We start from the raw sequence: 22,864 nt of genomic DNA, 5'->3' as shown, positions 1-22,864 counted from the left end.
CATGCACGAATAAATATATATAAACATTCATAAATATATATAATTATATATGAAATATGTTCATATATGTCTGTATATTCTTCTTTCTTTTGTAAAATATTACTATTTATTATAATAAAAATGTTATCAATGATGAGAAAATATAAAAAAAATAATTACAAGGATAATTTTTGCATTGTTTCTTTTAGAAAAAAAGAGGTTTAAAAAAATATAAAAAAATTGCTTTTATATAAATCATGTATAATTTTATATCTAATATATATGAGCAATTCTTTTACATTTTTTCCAAATTTGATTTTTTCTAAGACAAACAATGCAAAAATTATCCTTTTAATTTATGACGTTACAATTCAATATGACAGTGGTTGTATTTCAAAATTGATTGCCAGCGCTGCAGGTATAATGTCGTCATAAAAACATGCTATCAACAGTGTTCCAATTTTAATAAGCATGCAATTGGTGCGAATACGCATTTCAAATTAGAACAATAGTCGCTATTTTTGATGCTGTAGCTGCCTCACCTCTTCAGCCGCAGGAAATGACAAAATTAGTGATTTTTACTCTCGCGCAGCACTGTCACAGCGTGCTACGATGATTTTTAAAAAAACCAACGGTGTTACCAGCGTTGGCAAACAATTTTGGAACACAGCCATCGAATAAAGAGAATTTGAATAAAACAGAATGATGAGAAATATTCGCTTTAAAATATTTGCAAAAATAGGCTGATATTATCCTTATCTCCTCTTGAAAGTCAGTAAAAGTCAGAAAGTTAGTCGAAGAAGACACGAGAAGTGATAATAGATTATGCACGATATTGAGTAAAAATTAGTAAATGCACTTTACGACTATTTACTGATTGTCAGGTAAGGACATTTTTACACCCTATTTTTACAAGTGTTTTAAAGCGATCTTATCATTCCGTTTTATCCACATTTTTTTTATTTACAAATGGTATGTAAGAAAAATCAACGTGTCGCTCATAATTTCTCGCTTATAACGTCAATATGGTTGAGATGACTATTCAAGAACCTTAAGTTTATATCTACAGCACACACACATTTTTAATTTTGTTTATACTCAAGAGAGATAAGAATTATAAAAAGTTGAAAAATATTTTTGCATCCTACTTTAAGATATTATTATTTTTCAAATGACACTTGATTAAATATGATTTTTATCTGTTACAGCACAGAAAGATTGTAGAAGTATTTCAAAAATATTGAAAGATTGCAAAAGATTGTACAAAAACGTTACGAAGCTTGCTATAATTATGCTATTATTACATTGCAGCAAAGGTAAGAGGTCTGAATACTTAGAAGTCTTGTAATATTGCAGTAACATCACAATATAATATTTTTAATATTTTAAATGTCATTATATTAACATTACATTTTGACATTGTATGTATAATTTCTAAGTATATCCACTTTTTATTCTATTCTGTATCTTTTTTTACATACAAGAAGTTAAACTCCGCCAATTGTATTACTATAAGTACTGCTCGCGATCAAAACGTAAAACATTATTTTTTACAATATTTTTAAAATATTGTTATAATATTGTTATAATATTTTTGAAATATTGCTACAATATTACTGAAGTAATATTGCAAAAAAGATTTTGGCAATTTTTTTGTAACATTACATTACAATATGCAATGTTGCATTGTTGTAGCGATGTTACTGCAAGCTTCTGTGTACGTCATATAGGATAAATTTGTACTGTTTTTCATTTTGTTTGTACTTATACAATTAATATTTAATTGAAGGAAAAAAAATCAAGTGTGAACATAATTAAATATCTGTTAGAGTATTCCAATAGAATATCTATTTTATTTCCAATAATAACAAATATTCTTGCATATTCATTTTATATCTATTGTACATAGACAAAAACATAAATTGAACTTAAAATGGACATCCTCAGAATGTCCTGCAATGCTATTTGGATACGTGTTTTTACACGTAATTAAAATTATAATCAGTATATTTTTTAGAAATATGTCATCTTATCTATTTTGTGAAAACTTAACAAGCACAACAATTATAACACAAGAGAACTATCAAGAACATTTATATATTATCCTATTTTATCCCTCGTTTTGATATATTTAGAAGTCAATTTCCTAATATATGTATATGATAGCACTGATATTCTGATATTATACAAATACATACTTTAGTGTAATTACAGCTGATAACGATGATGATCGGTAGATTAGTATACGTACTTGTATTCATTTTTTTTTCTTTCCTTTGTGTATTATTATATGTGAACTCGCGTTTAAGAAAAGGATTTTACGAAGACATTATTTATGAACCTCGTCATTTCCTTTTCATCGCGATTCGAAAATGAGAAATTTTCTACGCACATATATCCTTGCTCAATTGTATCTACGTATCGGGAGACATAGTAGTGTCTCGGCGCTAAGTAATTAGTGAAGCGTCATGGTGTGAGTTTTATCTTGAAACAGAGCGCTCAAGCCGACAGCTATCACGAGTATGGGTGTTTTGTTGTTAAGTTAAAAAATGCTTTGGCTATATTAGCTAAAAATCAGTCAAGTAATCAATCAAAATTAATATATCAACCAACTTAAAAAATTAAATAACTTTTAGATAAGTGACTTGTGCATAAATTTTACACAGATATTTAGACATAATAATAGAACAATTTATATTTTTATATATTTGTATTGTTTTTAAATGTAACATATACATTCTTAAACATTGTGAAATCCGTCTTCATGTGCGCGAACGCAAGCTATTATTACGATACTTTTTTGCAAAATACACACGAACGATTAACGATGAATAAATTAATGAATTGTCACCTTTACCATTACTAGAAATAAAAAAACAAAGTAATGATAATTGAATTCTTTGAGTTAAATAACATTTTATTATTTTTAACTTTTATGTGTGTCAAAATCAGTCATTTCTGTGATTAATTTCAAAGTGAACATATTAAAGTATGCATTTAGTAAATAATATGCATTTAGTAAATAATAAATAAATTTGAATGTACATTTTCAGATTGTTTAACTCTATTGCTTAAGACAAATTAATGACATATTGAGTAGGAGTAATGATGACCTATAAAAATTATTAAAAATGATTCAAATTGAGTATAATTTGATATTAACAAGTTTAACAATGAATAATCATTGGATGAACACCCGCTAAAACGTCATGCGCGCACCTACCCGTACACAAAGGCAACAAGGACTATCTCTTTGAAAATTGTACATTCCGCGACGTTAGTTATACGATGTTTGAGTGGGGGCGGCTAAACCCATACAGTAAGTACAGAAGGATTGTAGAAACATTGCGGAAATATTTCATTACAAGATAGCAATAATGCTATGAAATGTTGCTGAAATATCCTTATAAAAATGTATATTCAATTAAACAATAAAGATCCAAATAACACTCAAGTTGAATGTTAATTCTTGAATTAGAAGTTTATTTGAAAGTTAACACTTAATTTGAATGTCGGACCGCCAACACCTACTCAGTGAACACAAATTACATGTAACATTGTGATTAGCTGTAATTTTCCACTCAACAATATAATTGTAACATAACACACGTATTATATTACGATTATATTGTTTAAAGAGGAGAGAGAGAAGAAAGAGAGAGAGAGAGAGAGAGAGAGAGAGAGAGATCTTAAATATTTCTGAATTTATGTACATATCTGATTCTATAAGTTGCACGCCGAAATCTTTTTCGGTCTTAAAACGTTTTCATGGGTAAAACCAGAATAGTATAATACCGGCCACTTATTAAATTAACAAGCAATTTAATTCTTTTTTTTATGTTAATAAGTATCATATTTTTATTATTTTTTGTTCAACATAAACTTAATAGAACACTTTTATATGAAAATGTTGCATAATAAAGAGTAAACAATAATTTTAAGATAAATATAACAGTATTTACACCGACTAACAGCCCGATAAAAAATGTTTCATATATAATTACAGATAAATGGTTATAAAACAAGTATAATTATATAAAACTATAAAACATGTTCATAATTATACATAATTATTATACTGGTGTCAAAATTAGAAGCAGTAATTAATTCAGTTTTATTGCTAAAATATTATTTATGACTAATATTATTATTGATTTTAGCATCACGTTCCAAAATATAACGTGGCACATTAATGATCATAAAACAATTGGCAATAAATTTCATAATGTTCTTATGCAAAATGATCATTCATTCCAAACTGTATCAGCATACACTACCATCCCTCTGTTTAACTAATTTGAGATTACTCTCCAATGGAAGATGATTGACCTTATGGATGGATGTAACCTCTTAAGCATTTTTTAATTTGCGTTACCTGATAAAATTAACGTAAATTAATATGTTTTATCCCTTAAAAAATTTATTTTAAATAAAATTAATATTTGTAAATGTAATTAAAAGTTTATTTTAAAATTTTGAGATAATTTAAAATGTGTAAAAGATTAATCTAAAATAACCTAAGAACTTAACCTTTAAAGTATTTCAAAGTAAAAATAAGCTAAGAAAAACTGATGTGATTTTTTATTTTCATTGTATCTAGATTTTTGAAAATACTTTTAAGTTTTAAAGTAAGAATTAAGTTGGCTAAACATTCACTTGGGAACAGTACGCAACACCGTCAGATGGACGCGACGATATTACATTTTCTCATAAGTAAGATCCATACAGGAATAAAAGACCAAGTGTTATAAGATTTTTTATTCGTGTATTTTTATAAAATAATTTTTCGAATTTCTTTATAAATAAAGAGAACTTGCTTTGAAATTTAAACAAATTCATGATTTTGCAATTATTTTATACAAAAATTTTAAATATCGAATCTCTCGAAACGAGGTTGTAAGACTAATTCTACAATGTGCTCTTTATTTCTGTTTGTCTCTTGTCTTTTTGGACAATAAGATAAGAGACAAACAGCAAGAAACAGAAAATAAAAAACACATTGTAGAATTAGTCTAAGAGAAGATGAATACATATTAATATTTATGCTTTAAACAAATTACATGTGAAAGTTGTGTAACATTCTGTTTTTATTGAACAACACATTTTTATAGATTAATTTTATTTAATATTAGTTTTATTGTTTATAAACAAAAATTTTTTAAATAATAACAAAAATCTAATTTTTTATATAAATATTTTAAGTGCTAAAAATTACTTGCAAAGTTTCATTGAGATTCTCTAATTAGTTTATAATAAATAAATATTTTATTTATTTATTGAACAATTAATGTATATATCTTGATGTAACTTTATATAAAAATAAATATATTTTTGAATTCATAAAGTACTTATATTTAAAAAATTGAGATTTTTATCATTATTTTATAATACATTTTCATATATTTCTATTAAAGAAAAATTTTAAAAATATTTTTTATCGAAATAACTTTTGATACAGATGGTCATCTGTCTCTAATTTTTTTTATATTATTTTTAAGTAATTTTAGAATAATTTGTAATTTTTTCAAGTAATTTTTATTACATTGCATTTGCCTTACAATCTTCTTAAAAAAACTTTAAAATTGATATTTAGTCTTCACAATTTTTAAATTTTTTTTAGTTTCATTTAGTTTTTTTTATAAATAAGTTTTAAGTTATTTTTAAATAAGTTTTAAGATAACTTTGAATAAAAATTTAAAATTTACTTTTCATATTTTTTAGGTTTCCTCTATAGTAAATTTTCAATTTTTTTAAGTTTTCTAATTGTAAAATAAATTTTCTCAAAGATATGTCCCTAATATGTTTCTCATTATTTATTTTCTACAATTTTTTCTACAAAATTTTTTTCCTACAATTGATTTTTTTTCTACAAAAATTGTACATACGTTGATTCTTATTAGCATCCTTTATTTGATATTTTCTCTAAAAAAAAGGAATCTAATTTATTTTTTTTTTATCTAAATACGAGAAAAGTGACACTTTCGGTCAAAGTTAGATATTAAACTAATACAAATGCATTGTTTAAATAAATTTATCTCAGAATGATTGCGGTCCGATTACTTTCAGACTTTCAACACAATCGATCTGAAATATTAATAATCCTCCCAAATTTAATTAGAAGCATCTAAAAATCTGTAAAGAATTTATTGCGAAAAATATTACTTTCTCATCCAAGGTGATAATATTATCACACTGTTACTGCAGATACCATTGCTTAGCTTTATTTAAACATCATTTTTAAATGATTCTTTTGTGTGCAATTCTTTTGTATACAATTTGCTATGATGTATACCAATATCATAGTAGATAACAAATCAAGAAACGTCTTGATTATAAAATGCTCATTCAGGGATATGAAAAAAAATATTATAGTTATGGTAGAAATACCATAATTATGATAAAAATAATACATAAAATCGCTTTGTATAATGACAAGAAAAAAGACTTATTTTATTTTATTTTAATATTATTTATATTTTAGGCAAAATCCCAATTAAATTCAGAGTTGGAAAAATCAGAATCGGGAAGATTATTTTATAAAAGTAAGACTTTTACAGAAAATAGTTTTTAGAATTGTATGTATAATAATTATTTAATATATATTTTTTCAAAAAGATTATATACATTTCGCAGAAATAAATTTAATAAAAATAAGAACAAGTAACTGACATGAAATTGTGCTTTCAAATATTGTGACCGTTTAGTATAAGCAGCTTAGAGAGCGCTCGCATCCAATATACATCAATCTACAGATCGTATAGTTACCTACTTTCGTAAACGTTTGCTGAGCGACTGCGATATGTAATACTGTATATACCTGTTGTTAAATTAATTAATGTCTAATGAATGATATGTGTTACTAAAATACAATTTTATTACATAGGCACGATAAATAAAACGCATGACCTCCCGCAAGAGAGAATTGATATTTATAATTTTTTAAAATTTATTATTAGTAAATTCACGAGCCCGAGTTCATTATCAGTACATTGTGGATACTTACAATTATATGTACACATACAAGTACACATACAAATATACATTTTCGATTTCGTATGCATTAAAAATTATCACAAGTAATGATTAGATATCCCTTCCAGGCAATCAAGAGGCAGAGGTTATATATTCGTCATGGAGACTACGAAAGTCAATTGTGTATTTTAAAACGAGGTGAAAATTACAGAAATGAACGAATATATTTACTAGAATATTTATAATTTCATTATAATCAATATATTGTCATCTCTATATCTTTTCTCTTTCTTTCATTTTTTCTGGAAAGAAGTTACAAGAAGTTCAGATGAAAAGAGTATAATCGTTATATCATCTATTAGTTGCATCATCTACTATTACATCGAAAACGTTTCGACATTTTGTTTCAACGCATAAAACCCGCGCATTGAATCAGATCCTTGTATTATTGTGAAACAGTACGCAATACATTTGTAAATTTTTGGTATATCCTTGCTATATTATTTATCGCGGTCAAATATTCGTGTAATTATACGATATTATATCTCTTAATACATGAAATTAAACTTGTAAAATTAGAAAAGAAGAAAAGACTATGTCGGAGATAAAAGTGCTAGAAGGTGGGGCCACGCAATTGTTCATCAATGCAGGTGGAGAGACCGATGGTGATCCTCTATGGGCCGCACGTTACCTCGTAACGAAACCGGAGGCTATCGTGGCCACTCACTTGGATTTCTTGCGTGCTGGATCGAATATTATACGAACAGTCACGTATCAAGCAACGATTGACGGTTTTGTAAAATATCTGGGCATCACTAAGGAAGAAAGTCTCGAAATCATTCGTAAAGCCGTCGATTATGCTAAAGAAGCTGTAAAGATTTATACTAAAGAAATAGAAAATAATAAAAACGTGACGAACCAAAAACCATTGATCGCTGGATCTTGTGGGCCTTACGGCGCTTCTTTACACGATGGTTCAGAATATACTGGTTCGTATTGTACAAGTGTATCACGAGAATTTTTAATGGATTGGCATAGACCTCGTATACAAACATTGCTAGAGAAGGGTGTGGATGTATTAGCAATGGAAACAATACCTTGCGCTCGCGAGGCAGAAGCTATAATCGATCTACTCAAGGAATTTCCAGATGCGCATGCATGGCTGTCCTTCTCTTGTAAAGATGGAAAGAGCTTGGCAGACGGCAGCAACTTTCAAGAAACTGCTGTGAGGTGTTACAAAAATGCGGCACCCGGACAAATATTAGCTATCGGTACTAATTGTATCGCTCCAAAATATGTTACCTCTCTATTCCAAGACATCAATAGAGACAAGTCAGATGATTTTATACCATTGGTAGTATATCCTAACAGCGGAGAAAAATATACAGAATCTGAAGGGTGGAAAAAGGAAGGAAATGCTCCCACTTTGCACGAGTTCATTGATGAATGGCTGAATCTTGGCGTTCGCTACATCGGTGGATGTTGCAGGACATGCGCTATAGATGTAAAACTTATAAGAGCTAAAGTAGATCAGCGGTTTAAACATTAATTTAATGATTATATATCGAGAATGTTATCTCACACAATTTTTATGGTAATATATAATATAAAACATTATATTTTTCAATACCATATTTTGCATCATGTCAAATCGTATCATATTTCTGAGATTTTTATAATTTTTTTTATGTATATAGAAAATAAAAACAAATATAAGTCGAATATTATAACATATCTAACGTTTACAAATATTGACTTATTTTTTATTATAAGTTTTCAAACAATTTTAAACTTTCTTTTTTTTAATTCCAGCTTCTAAGAAGTGTGTGTTTCAAGTCAAATAGTTTGTAAAATATTTATAATTGACAATTTGTAAAATTGTAAAATGTTTAAATTTAAAAATTCACTTAAAGGATCATTATTAAGCAATATTATTAACAAACATTATTAGGCATCAAGATTCAACATTGACCATATAGGATATTTTTCAATTTTAATTTTTTTTTATTGTATATGTATAACGTATATACCAGTAATATATATATTTGTGCATTAGAATAAAATAGGCATTTAATATTTTAACTTTACTTTATCAACATATTTAATTCCTTTTATGTCAAAAATAGTTTATCAATGATATTATTGCAAATACGTTTCACGAACATAGTCATCAATTTATTTTGATACATATATTATTTCGCTATTGAGTTAATATTGTGGTATAATATTCCGATATTAATTATACGTAATTATGTATAAGAATAATGATAAAAGGCATATGTAAGTGAAAATAAATTATGCATTAAGAGCACATCACATTAGGGCTTTTATTACTTTTTATATTATTTACTATCAAGAGGGATAAGGATAGCTTTTGCCCATTTTTATAATTGTTTTAAAATTTAAATTTTCCATCATTTTGTTTTATCCAAATTGTCTTTATTTATAAATAGCACGTAATTAAAATTAACGTGTCATTTCTTGCTTCTGTCACGATTCAATATGACTATGATTACTCAAGAGTCTTAAAAGTACGATGAGATTCTATTGATTCTCTTAATTATTTAAGAATTTTTAAATATAAATGAATAGTCAAGAAAATAATTTAAAATGATGAAACTTGAATGGAAATACTGACATGTGACTACAATATAGATAATATGAAAAAAAATGTGAAAATAAATGTGAATTATGTAAGATAAAGCCTTTTTTTTTTTAAATAAACGTAGACATTTGCTATTTTATGAAATATATTCTAATTATATCTTAATATTTTTTGAATTTTTAATAAATAATTATATACTTACTCAATAATAATAATAAAATCATTAGGATCAAAACGTATCGTTTATTCTTTCAGAGATTTATCGATATATATTAAATGTTCGCCAATTGGATAAGTGCTACCTGCAATGCTAACTTCGATGCTTTCTGTTTCTGCATTTACATTAAATACAGAATCCGGTGGAATTTCAGTTTTTCCCTTTAAAATATTTCCTGTTATTGGCCTAATTCTGGGTCCCAGGTGCGGATCATTATATCGATACAAAACGATTGAAGCAGGATCTGAACAAAATATATATTAGAGAGTCTGTATTGTGAACTAATTTAATTATTCAGAAACTTTCATATACCTTTTATATGTTTATGTTCTTTTACTATGTGAAAGACGATATCTGCAACTGTCGCAGTTGAAATTTGCATAGACAGTTCAAATAAATTGCTACAACTTTGTGGATTAATAATATATATCGGTTTGAGAACTATTGGCTTTACAAAAAAATTAATGTACGGAGCACCTGGGCAACATTCTTCTCTTGTCTTTTCTGTAGCTTCGTCCGTATATTTAATGACAATATCATGAATCTGATGATAAATAAAAAATATAGTAGATACACATTAATATATACATAGGCTGCGTTCGGAAACGTCGCTTGGATGTCTCCGATGCTTTGGATTCATCATCTGTCTTTGTTTAACATTAAATATACAAAAATTATAATAATGTATGCTTACGCCTAATGTATTTTTGAGATACTCTTTGTTGGTCTCAAGTACGTGGAATTCATCAAAATCAAGGGTCAAATTCAGCGCACTAAGACCAACAGTTTCCATCTTTTCTTTAACAAGCTGCACGAATGGCATTATCCTTTTCATATATTTTTTCAATTCTGCTTTGCCGGCAAACGTTGTGGAAAGAACTTTATTGTCTGGCAATTTATTTCCATTTTTCTATAGAATAGTAAAAATATTAATGTACAAGCAATGTTAATTATACAACATACTAAATTGATACTACTTACGCAATACATTTCTCTCATCGTTTCAAGGATGATACTTTGCCAAGAAGGATAAGTCTTAGCTACCCAGATAATTCCTTGACTAGGTTTTTCTATGATAATATCGTTCTTTGTCTTAGATTTTTTCGGTGTCATGTAATTTTTTAAAAGAATTCTAAATGTATGAGCAGCATCCATGAGATATTGAGACGATTTTATTAAAATTTCGCTTATATCTCCTACAGCAGGCCAGCTTGCATCTAATATACTGCCATCCTATAATAAACCAAATTATTTAAATTGTATTTCTATCAAGATAATCTAATAATTTATAAATATTTATGCTTCAATCCTAAAACTTACTTTTTTAAGTAAGTCTCCCCATATATATTCACAAACATGTGGGCAAATAGGAAATAGAAGAATTATTTGAACCTCTATGTACTTCTTAATTAAATCTAGATTAACCTCTGGACTTAATTGTAAATATTTATCTCTAACTGTTTGAAGTTCATAAAATCCTGTCCTCAATGCTTCCTTGTAAAGCATTTTCGAATAATTTTCATTAGTTTCTTGTATTTTTGAATTTATTTCGCTACATCAAATAAATACATAAAATAAATCATTTCAGTTCTATAATCATTTCAGTTCTATAATAATTTTAGAAAATAAAAAAAATAGAAATACCTTATAAAAACGTTGTCATGAAAATGTTTCAATTCACGTGAAACATTATTTTGACAGAAATAAGCATCCGTATTTAGTATATCTTTTATCCATTCTATAAAATTATACAATCTCAGAATTCCTGCGTCAGCTGTACTTTCAATGAAATTAGCGTCCTCTATCGAATCACCAGAATCAGCTAAACAGAGACGCATTCCATCAGCCGAGAATTTTTCTACAGCTTCGGCAAGTGTTAAAAAGTTGCCTTCTGACTTAGACATCTGTATAATTGGAACAATTAAAATTTTATATATAATATAAACATTTTGAATAATTTTGCATTACCTTCGCTGAATTGAGAAGTAGATGACCATTTGCTCTTATTCCTTGCGGCCATAATTCAGGTTGATCTGGCCATATTGCTGTATGATTATAAAGGAAATATGTAAGATGATTTTGTATTAGATCTTTTCCTGACACTCTCAAGTCTACAGGATACCAATACTGAAATTCGTGCCTCATACGATCTAGAACTGTTTTCTTTATATTTGTCTCAGGCAGTTTAGCATCTTTGAAAAAGATGTAATCCCACACCTCCGAAGTCATATAAGAAGCTCTAATAAAAACGATTAAATGTTAATCACAATAAATACAAATAAATATAATATACATCAATTTTAATCTTATCATCTTATTTACTTTATTCCGTTTGCATTAAGTTTGTCTCCCTTAAAGGTTTCTCCTTGCAAAAAATGCGCTATTGTGTAATAAGCCATGTAAATAGTAGAATCTGAGAGAGATTCTATCAGCCAATTTTCGTCCCATGGTAACTTGGTGCCTAAAAATTTAAGATTAAGAAGATATTTATAAAAATAATTCTAATTATTTTGTGATAATTCATTTACCGAGTCCATACGTCCTGGAACATGCGTGCTCATGTAACCAGTCAAAACAAGCAAGGAAATTCTTTCTAACTTCATCGTGAAAGGTATCGAGATTTTTTAAAGCCTCAAGCGTCTCCTTCTTCCAATTTTCCTCTCCATAATCCAAATACCATTGGTTACATAAAGCCACAACACATTCATCATTTGATCTTGAAATAATAGTTTTTTCAGGTTCATAATAAATTACTGCTTCGCCATTGTCAATCATCTCTTTTTGAATTAATTTCTTAATATCTTGTATCTTTTTGCCCTTATATGGACCTAATAATAGTACGCCGTCATAAAATCCTTTCAAATATGCTATTTCTTTTGCTTCTGTGAGTTTAACTTTATCATTTTGGGATTGAATCTTTAACTGATCATATAATGTTACTGCTACTAAATTGCCCAGTTCTGGAACTTCGATGATTGGAATCTGTACATAAAAATATGAAAGATTTCATGATTTTTTTCAATCTTTTATAGTTAAGTAATTCATTATATATTATTTACTTACTGGATTATATGGCAACACCATTTTGTCAGCAATTCCATATTTCTCTCTAAGTGGTTGTTTCTTTTTTAGATCCACTAATGCAGCATAATCATCTGGGGAATCACTAGGGACGGAAGTTACGATACCAGTGCCTTTATCTTCTTTTATCGTCAACATAGGCAATGCATAAATCACCTTATTGGATGTGAGAGGTGCTTCCAATTCGAGTCCCAGTAAGTCCTACAAACGTTTCTTATGTAAAGATTTTGAAAATATAAGTAATGTCTACATTGAATAAATACTTTGCCCATGAGTTTTTGTATAACATCTATCTTTCCCTCTTCTTTAAAGAAACCTTGATAGGACATATTCTTAGCCGCACGTTCTGTAGAAATATATATATCCCCGCATGCTAAATTATACGCTATGTAGTTCATATCTGGGTGAACCCAACAATTTGTTTGACCATACATTGTCTCTGGTCTTAAAGTTGCAGCTACTAAATAAATTGATTTATTTTCAAAAGTCCTATAAAAGTTATACTGTTTAGTTTACGAATTAAAAAATAAAAAATCCCAATGTTTTGTAAATAATATTAAAAATAGTAAATTGTAAAATAATATTAATATAATTTGAAAAAAGTATTACTTAATAATTTTTTGAGGGCATCGAATTTTCATTTTAATCAATGTATATTCTTGTGATCCAACACCTTCACCAGAGGCTCTATCGTGATCCATACAAGGTTGACCGTCTTTTGGTGAATAAACAGTATATCTCTTTCCATACTTGATTTTATTTCTAGATTTCAAATGATGAAACTGCCAGCGTATAAAAGAGTCATAAAATGGATTTACATCTGTTGTAATAAATGTTCTTCGCCAATCCACCTAGAAATTTTAAAATCAGATGTATGAAACTTAAGAAACCTATACAAAAATAATTTCTACTTTTTATCTTACACAAAGACCAATAGATTTTAAGTCTTGCACAGCGAGCGGTGGAAAATATTCTAACCAATATGCAGCATTGGCAAAGTTCTTGATTTCTTCATCTTGTAAACCAAGAGTTTGCATAATTTGCCATTGATACTTAGTTATATCAGTCTTGGCAACTGCCTTACTCTAAAATTAATATAAATAATTTTCTCCATCTTCCTAAAAATATCTGTTATGCTATTAAAATCAAAATTATTAAAATTTTTTACCTTTTTCCCTTTACTTTTATCCTTTAACACATCATCCTCTTTTTCTTCTACTATCTCAATTTCTTCAGGAAACTTGGGTGGATAACCATATGTTTCAATTTCTCTCTTTAATTTATCAGCACATGCTTTAATAGGCATACCCGTGCAGTGAAAGCCAAAGGGAAAGAGTACTTTCTTTCCCAAAAGGTGATTGTATCGAGCAGCAAACTGTCATATTATTAATTTATTCATATATTTAAAATAAACAAGTATAATAGTTAAAAAGATATATAAAAATAATAAATAAGAAAACAAAAATTTAAAAATATTGCATATACATACTTCACATTTTGATAATGAAAATGCATGACCGAGATGGAGACGTCCATTCATATAAGGATATGGAAAAGTTGCAAAAAATTTTTCATTTTTTGAGTTCTCATCTAGAGGTGCATCCACTTCATATACTTTTGCGGATTCCCATTTCGCTTGTACATTTTTTTCAATTTCTTGAAGATATTCAACTTTAAAGGTTCCCTTCCTCTCTGAAGTCTATTACGAAAGATATTTTTTTAACAATGCAAAATAATATATATATATCATTATTATAAATCAAATGGCCAGATAATATAATTATTTTTATTACATTTGTGACAATTGAAAATTACGAAAATTAAATTATGATATATAGATAAATTATAATGTAACTATTATAATATTCAATTGTCATAAATGCAATAAAAACAATTGTTTGACCGTTCAATATATCCGATTTTTATAGTACAATAATATATATCATATTTACATATCCAGTAAATAGGTTAAGCTGCATAAAGATATACTTTACTTTATGCTTACATATAAGTGATAAAAATAGCAAAACTCATTATTTAATAATCACATATATTTACCATTTTAATTACATTTATTGCAAACAGCAATAAGTAGCAATATTATATATATTTGTGAACTGCACGATAGTTCAAGGCGTGGAACGTGGACGGTAGAACAGCATGGAACTCCAACTGATACGCGTTCACTTACATACGCGACACACACACACACGCGCGCGCGCGCGCGCGCGCACGCACGCACATTGTGTCACCAATCATATGTATATGATGATGAAACATATATAGGTATTGCAGTTTGAAATATAATTGTGCCTTGAAAAGAAGAACGAATAATCAATGCAGATTCAGTGTAGTTAAAAAGAATAAGTTGATCTATAAATATTTAATTGTTGAAAAACAAATTTTATATATACAATATCTTGAACTAAAATTATTTATTAAACACTTAACTCATAACATTTTTTATTTACATGTTTAAAATAAATGTTATGTAGGATATAATAACATAATTTATTAATTTTTTAAGTTTTTGTATATAGCATAATAAATAATAATGTAGAAAAATTGCGTAAAAGAAAAAAATCGACATATTTTTATATTATAATGCTTTTTTATTAAATTAGATTTTATTAGATTTCAATACTATAAATTAATTTCACACTCTTATAATTTACTTTTTTATATTTTATTATATTAAAGTACATATATGGTATGTCTTCTTTTATCCTTTTACATTTGTGCAACAGGTTTTAAACCTAATAAACTAAAGCATTTCTCTAAAATAAGCGCAGTAGCTTCCACGAGCAAGAGACGTCCCATATTTATTTTTATTATTTCACCAGATTGATTCTTTTCTACGCAGTAACATTTGTCATAAAATTCTGTAAATGCGCATGAAACCTCGTAACAAAATTCGCAGAGCGGATTCAAGTATAAATCTTCGGTAACGCCAAGAATTACATCAGGAAATTTTAATAATACTTTGGCCAGTTTCCATTCTTTTTCGTGTTCTAATGAGATCGGAACTTCATGCGAACGCTGTCGCAACTCGTCTTTTGTAATGTTCGCCGTTCTGGCGATAGAACGAATTCGAGTTAAAGCATACAATAAGTAAACGGCTGTGTTGCCTTTATCTTCTAACATTTTATCAAATGAAAATACATATTCGTGATTTCTATTATGCAGTAAATCGGCATATTTTATGCAACCGTATGCCACTGATTCTTGGGCTGCCTTTAGCTCTTCTTGCGATAATACTTTGTCACGTTCTTTCTCTCTCAGTTTCTGCAGTGCTCTCTTCAGGCCTGAAGTGCAATATGCGTAACAGTTAAATTTTTAGAAATGAAGTAATAGTACCAAACTAATACTTAAGATTGCTTTATTACCTTCGTCCAATAATTCGCTGAGTTTCACAGTGTCACCGGATCTGGTTTTAAATTTCTTTTTGTCTTCACCTAAGACAGCACCGAAGCTAACATGATCCATCCTATGAAAGCTTTTCAAGATACCTGCTCTTTTGGCACAACTTCTTATGGTTTGGAAATGCAGAGATTGACCAGCATCTGTCACATATATCAACTGTAAAATTATAGAAATTATAAAATTATTTATTGACATAATAGATATAAAGATGCTAAAATGTGAAATATGATGCTTGCCCAATCTGCTCTTTCCTTTTCAACACGATGCTTAATAGCAGCCATGTCTGACGTATCATATGTAAAACCTCCATCAGATTTTACTATAGTTAATGGTACTCCATTACCATGTTTCTCTCCCCACATTATCTTTCGCCCATTATCTTCTTCTAGCATATTTTTTGATTCTAGCTCTAGAACTATCGATTCCATATATTTCTGATAAAATGATTCACCTCTTTCTATCAATTTGATATCCAATCGAGTATACACTTTTTCTAATTCTGCATCAAATACAAAAATAATTAAGATATTTTTCTTTCTAAATGATTAATTATATCAATAGCTAATTATTGTAAAACAGCTAATTATTGTATAATATTTACCTTGCCTAGATACATCACATATCATTTTCCATGCTTTTGTTATATTAAGCTCGAAAGCTTGCAATTTAATGACACATTTGTACGCACGTTTTTTGAATTCTTCGTCTTCATCAAATCTAGTCTTAGATTCTTTATAAAAAGTCTGTATGTATACACAAATATAATATATAAATTATCAGTATATTTATAAAGTAATTATACTATATGATTATATAATTACCTGAAGATCTTCAATTGGAGGAGTAATAGTTAAATAGTTGGGAAATTTATCTTGAAGATGCGCTATCAACATACCAAATTGTGTGCCCCAGTCACCTACATGATTAAGTCTCAACACGTCATGTCCTAAGTATTCTAACAATCTTGAGATACTATCTCCGATTATTGTAGACCTTAAGTGTCCAACATGCATTTCCTTGGCAATGTTAGGACTAGAAAAATCTACAATTACTCTTTTCTTCTTAACATACGGAGGAAGAACTTCACCGGCCCATAACCAATTGCATAGAACAGATTGCCCAAATTCACGTTTTAGATATATGTTTATGAATCCTGCACCAGCTATTTCATATTTCTTAATAACAGAGGATACTTTCAGCTTGGACATAATTTCTTTAGCAACATCACGTGGATTTATTTTAATACCTGTAATAATAATAATAATAATAATAATAATATTGAATTTGTTTTTTCTCGTCAAGTTTTGTTGAATACAATACTGAGAATAAAATACTAAATATTTTTTAAGTAATCAATTTTTACCAGAACTACTTAGTTGTTGTGCTAAAGGCATTGCACTGTTACACTGATAATCTCCAAATTTAGGATTAGTGCTAGTAGTCACTATTATTGGTGGATCCAGTATATCAGGATAAGCAGCACTGATAGCCTTGTGAAAAACAGCAGAAAGATTGTCTTTTATACTAATTGTATCTGCAGTTCCAAACAATTCCATCTTATTGTCTAGTTTATCTCTCTGCATTTCCACAGTCTATAAAAAATTATAATAAAGAATAAATACATATGCGAAATAGATAAAAAACTTAAATAAATTGTCACAATAATAAAAATTCTCTATATTTAAAATCTACCCTTTTAAGTATCGTTATCCTGTGAGTCAATTTGGCGTTTTCCTGTTGCAATTTCTCAAACTCCTCCTTAGTTATATTACTCGGAATGTTAGTCGTAATGCTCCGTTGCAGCGATTCAAGTTGCTGTTTTAAACCGAATATTTCTCTCTCCTGTAATATTGAACAATACGAAAATCACATAACCTCACAACTATTTGAACTATCGAAAGTATCAAATTATCATAAATTTCTAACATAATAATCCATAAATATTAGAAATTAATTGCTAAAAAAGTTTACCGCTGCGGTTGCTCGTTCATTAAATAAGTCCATATCCTTTTTTGACAGCATTCCAATTTTTTTCAGTTTTCAAGAGGACCTTGGAAGCCCTGTTAACAACGTGGTCAGTAATGGTCGATTTTATTTCAAAAGATGTACCGTCGATAAGATAGGTGGTTTGTGATTTAATAATCTTAATAATGAATACAAAAATTTCATTCAGTAATGTACACACACACACACACACACACACACACACACACATTTTACACCACACACACACACACACACACACACACACACACACCACACACACACACACACCACACACACACCACACACACCACACACACACACACACACACCACACACACACACACACACACCACACACACACCACACACACACCACACACACACACACACACACACATACATTATACATAAAAAAATTATACGATTTATAATATTAAACCACTTAACGCTCATGGAATTATTTCATCTTTGTTGTTTATCAAATATTAAACAAGGACAAACAATGCTCGCGAGCATTGTGAGCATTAAGTGGAACGCAGTTTAAGTAGTCTTTTACAATTTTTTGCATTATGTACTTTTTTTAACTCAATTTTGAAATAATATTTAAATTAAAATGATCAAAGAAATTTTAAATTGTTGCGTAAGCAATCGATCATATATAACTCTGTTAAAAAAAGTTGATAGAGAATGATAGAAAAATCCTATCCTATTTTGAAAATAGAATTTGGTTCGTAAATTCATAATTTGAATCAGATCTTATGGAAATCTTGTAAAACAAATCTTATAAAATCCTTAATAATTAAATATATGATGAAATTCATATCCGATAAATATCGTGATGCTCACGCGGTCAACGATAGAAAATGATATAAACTTATAGAAAATGATTAAATGATACAAATTGATAAAAATCCTATCGTTCTCAATCATTCTCTATTTTTTTTTATCAGGGGATTATTGAAAAATGGACATCTCGGTATTTTTCGTAACTGTCGAAATAGGGTACACTGTAAATATTCTAGCGACATTCTATCATCCTTTTTCGATTTGAAAACAACGTAAATATATATCTACTGCTTTGACTGCTGAATGCAGCCATTGATTTATCACTTGTTTGGATTCAAACCATTATCATATTTTTTGCCGCAGCAAAATATTTTTATTCATTCATATTTTTATATATTTCTTAATTTTTAAGAATAAATCATACTTCATTTTTTATTCAAATTAAATTTTATTTTTATATTTAAACATATGATTATGTATGCATATGAATATATATAAATGTAATATAAATTTTGTATGTATATTTTTTTGTATGTATGTATACAAAATGCTATTGCAAAAACTAATTTCTAATACGCTCGTAGCAATCACTCAAGTCCAATTTTAATGGCGGCAGATCATGACTTGTAACGGGAATAAATATTGTGACCAGATCAAAAATGAATTTTTTTCGAACTCATTATAAACAAAAAAGGATTCCTAAATTAACTTCAATTTAACTCTGTAAGAAATATTTTTATGGAGTTAATTGTCAAAAAGGAATTCTTTTTTTAAGTTCATTTCGAACAAAACTAATTCATAAAGAAGTAAAGAAAATCTTTTTATCTTTTTATCTTTTTAATCTTTTTTCTTTTTTAGTTTAAATCGATCAGTTGTGTTATCTGAGCGTGAATTGCAGAAATAGACCTAGTTACAAAAAGTATAAGGGATTAAAGGGGAATTCTTTTTTAAAAACTAATAGGCCGATATTTATATAATAGATTCTTGTATTTTGTTAATTTTAAGGCAGTATATATTTGTACTTAAAACAGTAATTGATAATTAACGATATGGTTTTAAACCAAGTGGCTCCGAGTGCGATTGACTCGCGATTCGGCATTAAATTATAGTCTTCCCTGGTTCCCTCGAGTGTTGACAAATTCTAAAGAAATAAGAATGCAATTATTATCAAAACAAAAACATACTATCAAATAAAAAAACATATCCTGTGGATATATTTTATCACATTGTCTGTTTCAATGGGTCGATATATTACAAATCATGTTTACCTTTCGAACTACTGTAATAAACAATGGTGATGAAATTGTATGTCCACAGAGTGTGAACATGTTTTTCTATTTGATGTTTTTGTATTTGATAGTAGTTTCATTCTTACTTTTTAGAGTTTATCAACACACGAGGGAATACAGTTTAACACCGAATCCGAACGGCGAAAAATTGAATGATATTATAAATTTAACAGTGCATGCATAATAAATTCCACTATTAAGAGGCATCTAGAATTAAGTTTATCTTAATTTGCTGTAACTTATCCATCTTAATTCCCTAATGAATAAAGAAACAAATTATTTTTTTAAATGAATAATGCGTAATGATGAACGAGTTATTTTTCAGAAGTTACTTTCCTAATTCTGGCATTACCGTTATCATTAAAAAATTGTAACATCATTATTAAATCATTACTGTAAAAGAATATATAAAAAGAAAAAGAGGATTGCCGATTAAAATCGGTGAAAAGCTTCTACAGGTTGATTCGTTTTTATCAAATTTAATCAAGATTTCTAGATTGTAATTACATTCGATCAAAAGAGAACAACCTGAAAAGTTGAAGCTGTTTTTTACATTTTTCTGTAATAAATATAATTTGTAAATTTATTAATGCAAGTGTTGTAAAAATATTGACTATATATGTCTTATTTTTTGTTCAAAAAATGAAAAGTTAAGAAGAGTTCATAGTATCGCTCACTTTCAGCGACAAATGAGTTATGTGATTTCGTATATTGCTTTGACTGCCACTTGTGTAAATAAGTTAGCAGCGATAGAATTGACAATTAATGTATATTAAGCTGCACTTTAACACAATCAAATATGACTTACATAAAAATTAATTGCCATTTTTGCTAATTATTTGCTAATTATTTGTTCTATTTCCGACTCTTTTGCTTTAGCTAAAAACAATGACTATGCTTACTTAAGATTAGAATCAGACACAAAGGAAAAACAGAGGATAAACAAATATTAATAACATATATTTGTAATATTATTTTTTAAAAAATTGATTTGTTTTCGATTTCATTGCACCAGTCGATTCTCAAAAAATAATGGTTGGAATATTTACATTTTATATATACCAGCAATTTACAAATTGTATCTATTGTTTGCAATAACAGACTATATAAAAATATTCAATTTTGTGAGAAAAACATTACCTAAAATATGTTCAGAAAAGTGACACACGGTAAAGGTGCCCAAATAAAAACAGTCCCTTTTTTATATCAATCATTTATTTTCTCCATACAAATTATAAACATGTTTTTCAAATACTGTACATATACTGAGTTCTATTATATTTTTAAACCTCTAATTTAATGATATATCATTTTATTTATTTTTTTCATTTACTCGTTAAAACAACTACTTTGATCCTCATTTCGTTTCATTTATGATAATATACAGGTAGATCCTTTTGTTTTCTTTTTTTTTCCGATGAATCTTTTTTAGTCATTTTTACAATCAAGCTCAATTCTTTGATATGGCAGTTCCAGGATATGAATAAATAAAATTTTTAAAAGATACAAATTTTTTCGAAAGTTTGTCGAATTAACGGGCCGAATAGACGTAGTCAATACTTTCATAGAGATAAAATTCGATTTAATTACATTAGAGATAAATATACGGTTGTTTAAACCATAATTAAAAATATTCTATTTCATAAATATATTTTAATTACTCATTTATGTATCTAACTGTTTATAAATACAAAGAGTAAATAAAATATATTAAATAATTCATAAGTAATTCTTTCATTTCTCAGTAAATACATAATTTACATACAGCTATTTAGCAATATAGTTACTAACATAGATAAACAAAAATAAGTAAATTAATAAAGAAATATTAAATTATTTATTCTTGTATCAAAGTACTGTATCTATAAAAAACTAATAAATCTCTATGAAAATATTAAGAATATTTTTGCATTTTTTGACTTTAATTTCGAAATGTGGAACTGGATTCATAACGAGTTGCAAGCAAAACAGTTTCTCTCTTCTCACGGGAGTACTTATTACAAAAATGTAGCTGCTGGAACTTGAACAATTTCTCATGGTCTTCATGTAAATATATACAAAGATATTTAACAAATCTGAGTCAATCGATTGATCGTATCATATGTTATTGTGTACAGTGCAAGTTGTTTCTTTTTTTTCTTTTCCTTAGTCTACTTCTGCATTTTGTATCTTTTTATCGGGCCTCGATTTTCAATATCATCAATATAGAGTGAGAGAGTACTATTTTCTATCTTCACAGAAGACATAGATAAATATATATTTTTATAATCTTTTCTTATAAATGTAATTCGCTTACTTTAAAATCATTACGCGTAAATGTCAATAATATTAGTGTCGGTGCTCCTTTTTCTCAATTTCATACTCGTTCTACCTGTTTTCAAATTTTCGTATAAAATAAAAATCTACACGACCGAACCGAATTCCTGTGAGTATCTTTAAAAAATATTGCGGAATTTTTTTTAGAAACAATGTATTACTAAGCAATTCGATATGTAACCACGAGACATATCCTTGTTCATTATACATA

The 22,864-nt window shown here is 27.9% G+C and overlaps 3 protein-coding genes across 6 annotated transcripts; 1 reads left to right on the top strand and 2 right to left on the bottom strand.

Moving 5' to 3' along the window:
* The first annotated feature begins 7,057 nt into the window (after window positions 1-7,057).
* On the top strand, window positions 7,058-12,950 carry LOC108693972 (homocysteine S-methyltransferase YbgG-like). Of its 4 annotated transcripts, none has more exons than XM_018203216.1 (3): window positions 7,058-7,149; window positions 7,531-8,545; window positions 12,906-12,950. In XM_018203216.1, exon 2 carries the CDS (start codon window positions 7,547-7,549, stop codon window positions 8,498-8,500), a length of 954 nt encoding a protein of 317 aa, XP_018058705.1. In that variant the 5' UTR covers window positions 7,058-7,149; window positions 7,531-7,546; the 3' UTR covers window positions 8,501-8,545; window positions 12,906-12,950. The 4 variants fall into 4 exon arrangements, with proteins under 4 accessions (XP_018058705.1, XP_018058704.1, XP_018058703.1 ...); XM_018203215.1 differs by lacking the exon at window positions 7,058-7,149 and adding an exon at window positions 7,313-7,409; XM_018203214.1 differs by lacking the exon at window positions 7,058-7,149 and adding an exon at window positions 7,313-7,435.
* On the bottom strand, window positions 9,800-15,034 carry LOC108693971 (leucine--tRNA ligase, cytoplasmic). Its single transcript, XM_018203212.1, has 16 exons — window positions 14,913-15,034; window positions 14,344-14,553; window positions 14,023-14,229; window positions 13,778-13,939; window positions 13,464-13,705; window positions 13,118-13,343; window positions 12,837-13,055; window positions 12,302-12,755; window positions 12,096-12,234; window positions 11,742-12,012; window positions 11,418-11,677; window positions 11,094-11,325; window positions 10,755-11,006; window positions 10,468-10,683; window positions 10,086-10,317; window positions 9,800-10,017 (listed from the first exon to the last, which is right to left on the bottom strand). The coding sequence occupies exons 1-16, from the start codon at window positions 14,913-14,915 to the stop codon at window positions 9,800-9,802; spliced, it is 3,543 nt and encodes a 1,180-aa protein (XP_018058701.1). The 5' UTR covers window positions 14,916-15,034.
* Window positions 15,035-15,574: 540 nt separating this feature from the next.
* LOC108693930 (arginine--tRNA ligase, cytoplasmic) lies at window positions 15,575-18,345 on the bottom strand. Its single transcript, XM_018203143.1, has 8 exons — window positions 18,249-18,345; window positions 17,970-18,119; window positions 17,641-17,869; window positions 17,099-17,523; window positions 16,879-17,020; window positions 16,514-16,776; window positions 16,241-16,433; window positions 15,575-16,159 (listed from the first exon to the last, which is right to left on the bottom strand). The coding sequence occupies exons 1-8, from the start codon at window positions 18,297-18,299 to the stop codon at window positions 15,585-15,587; spliced, it is 2,028 nt and encodes a 675-aa protein (XP_018058632.1). The 5' UTR covers window positions 18,300-18,345; the 3' UTR covers window positions 15,575-15,584.
* Window positions 18,346-22,864: the final 4,519 nt, after the last annotated feature.

This window comes from Atta colombica, unplaced genomic scaffold (assembly GCF_001594045.1).
Source record: "Atta colombica isolate Treedump-2 unplaced genomic scaffold, Acol1.0 scaffold111, whole genome shotgun sequence".
In the NCBI taxonomy this organism is placed as follows: domain Eukaryota; kingdom Metazoa; phylum Arthropoda; class Insecta; order Hymenoptera; family Formicidae; genus Atta; species Atta colombica.
This window is presented reverse-complemented; position numbering and strand designations above follow the sequence as displayed.

Bases quoted from the DNA above. Each gene is read 5' to 3' on its own strand.
- LOC108693972 (XM_018203216.1), top strand. From the start codon at position 7,547: ATGTCGGAGATAAAAGTGCTAGAAGGTGGGGCCACGCAATTGTTCATC.
- LOC108693971 (XM_018203212.1), bottom strand. The intron at 12,756-12,836 runs GTAAGTAAATAA...TTTTATGTACAG, and splicing joins TGGTGTTGCCATATAATCCA to ATTCCAATCATCGAAGTTCC. The intron at 10,018-10,085 runs GTATATGAAAGT...TATTTTGTTCAG, and splicing joins AGAACATAAACATATAAAAG to ATCCTGCTTCAATCGTTTTG.
- LOC108693930 (XM_018203143.1), bottom strand. From the start codon at position 18,299: ATGCTGTCAAAAAAGGATATGGACTTATTTAATGAACGAGCAACCGCA. The intron at 18,120-18,248 runs GTAAACTTTTTT...TCAATATTACAG, and splicing joins ATGAACGAGCAACCGCAGCG to GAGAGAGAAATATTCGGTTT. The intron at 16,777-16,878 runs GTAAATATTATA...TATTTGATGCAG, and splicing joins ATGTGATGTATCTAGGCAAG to AATTAGAAAAAGTGTATACT.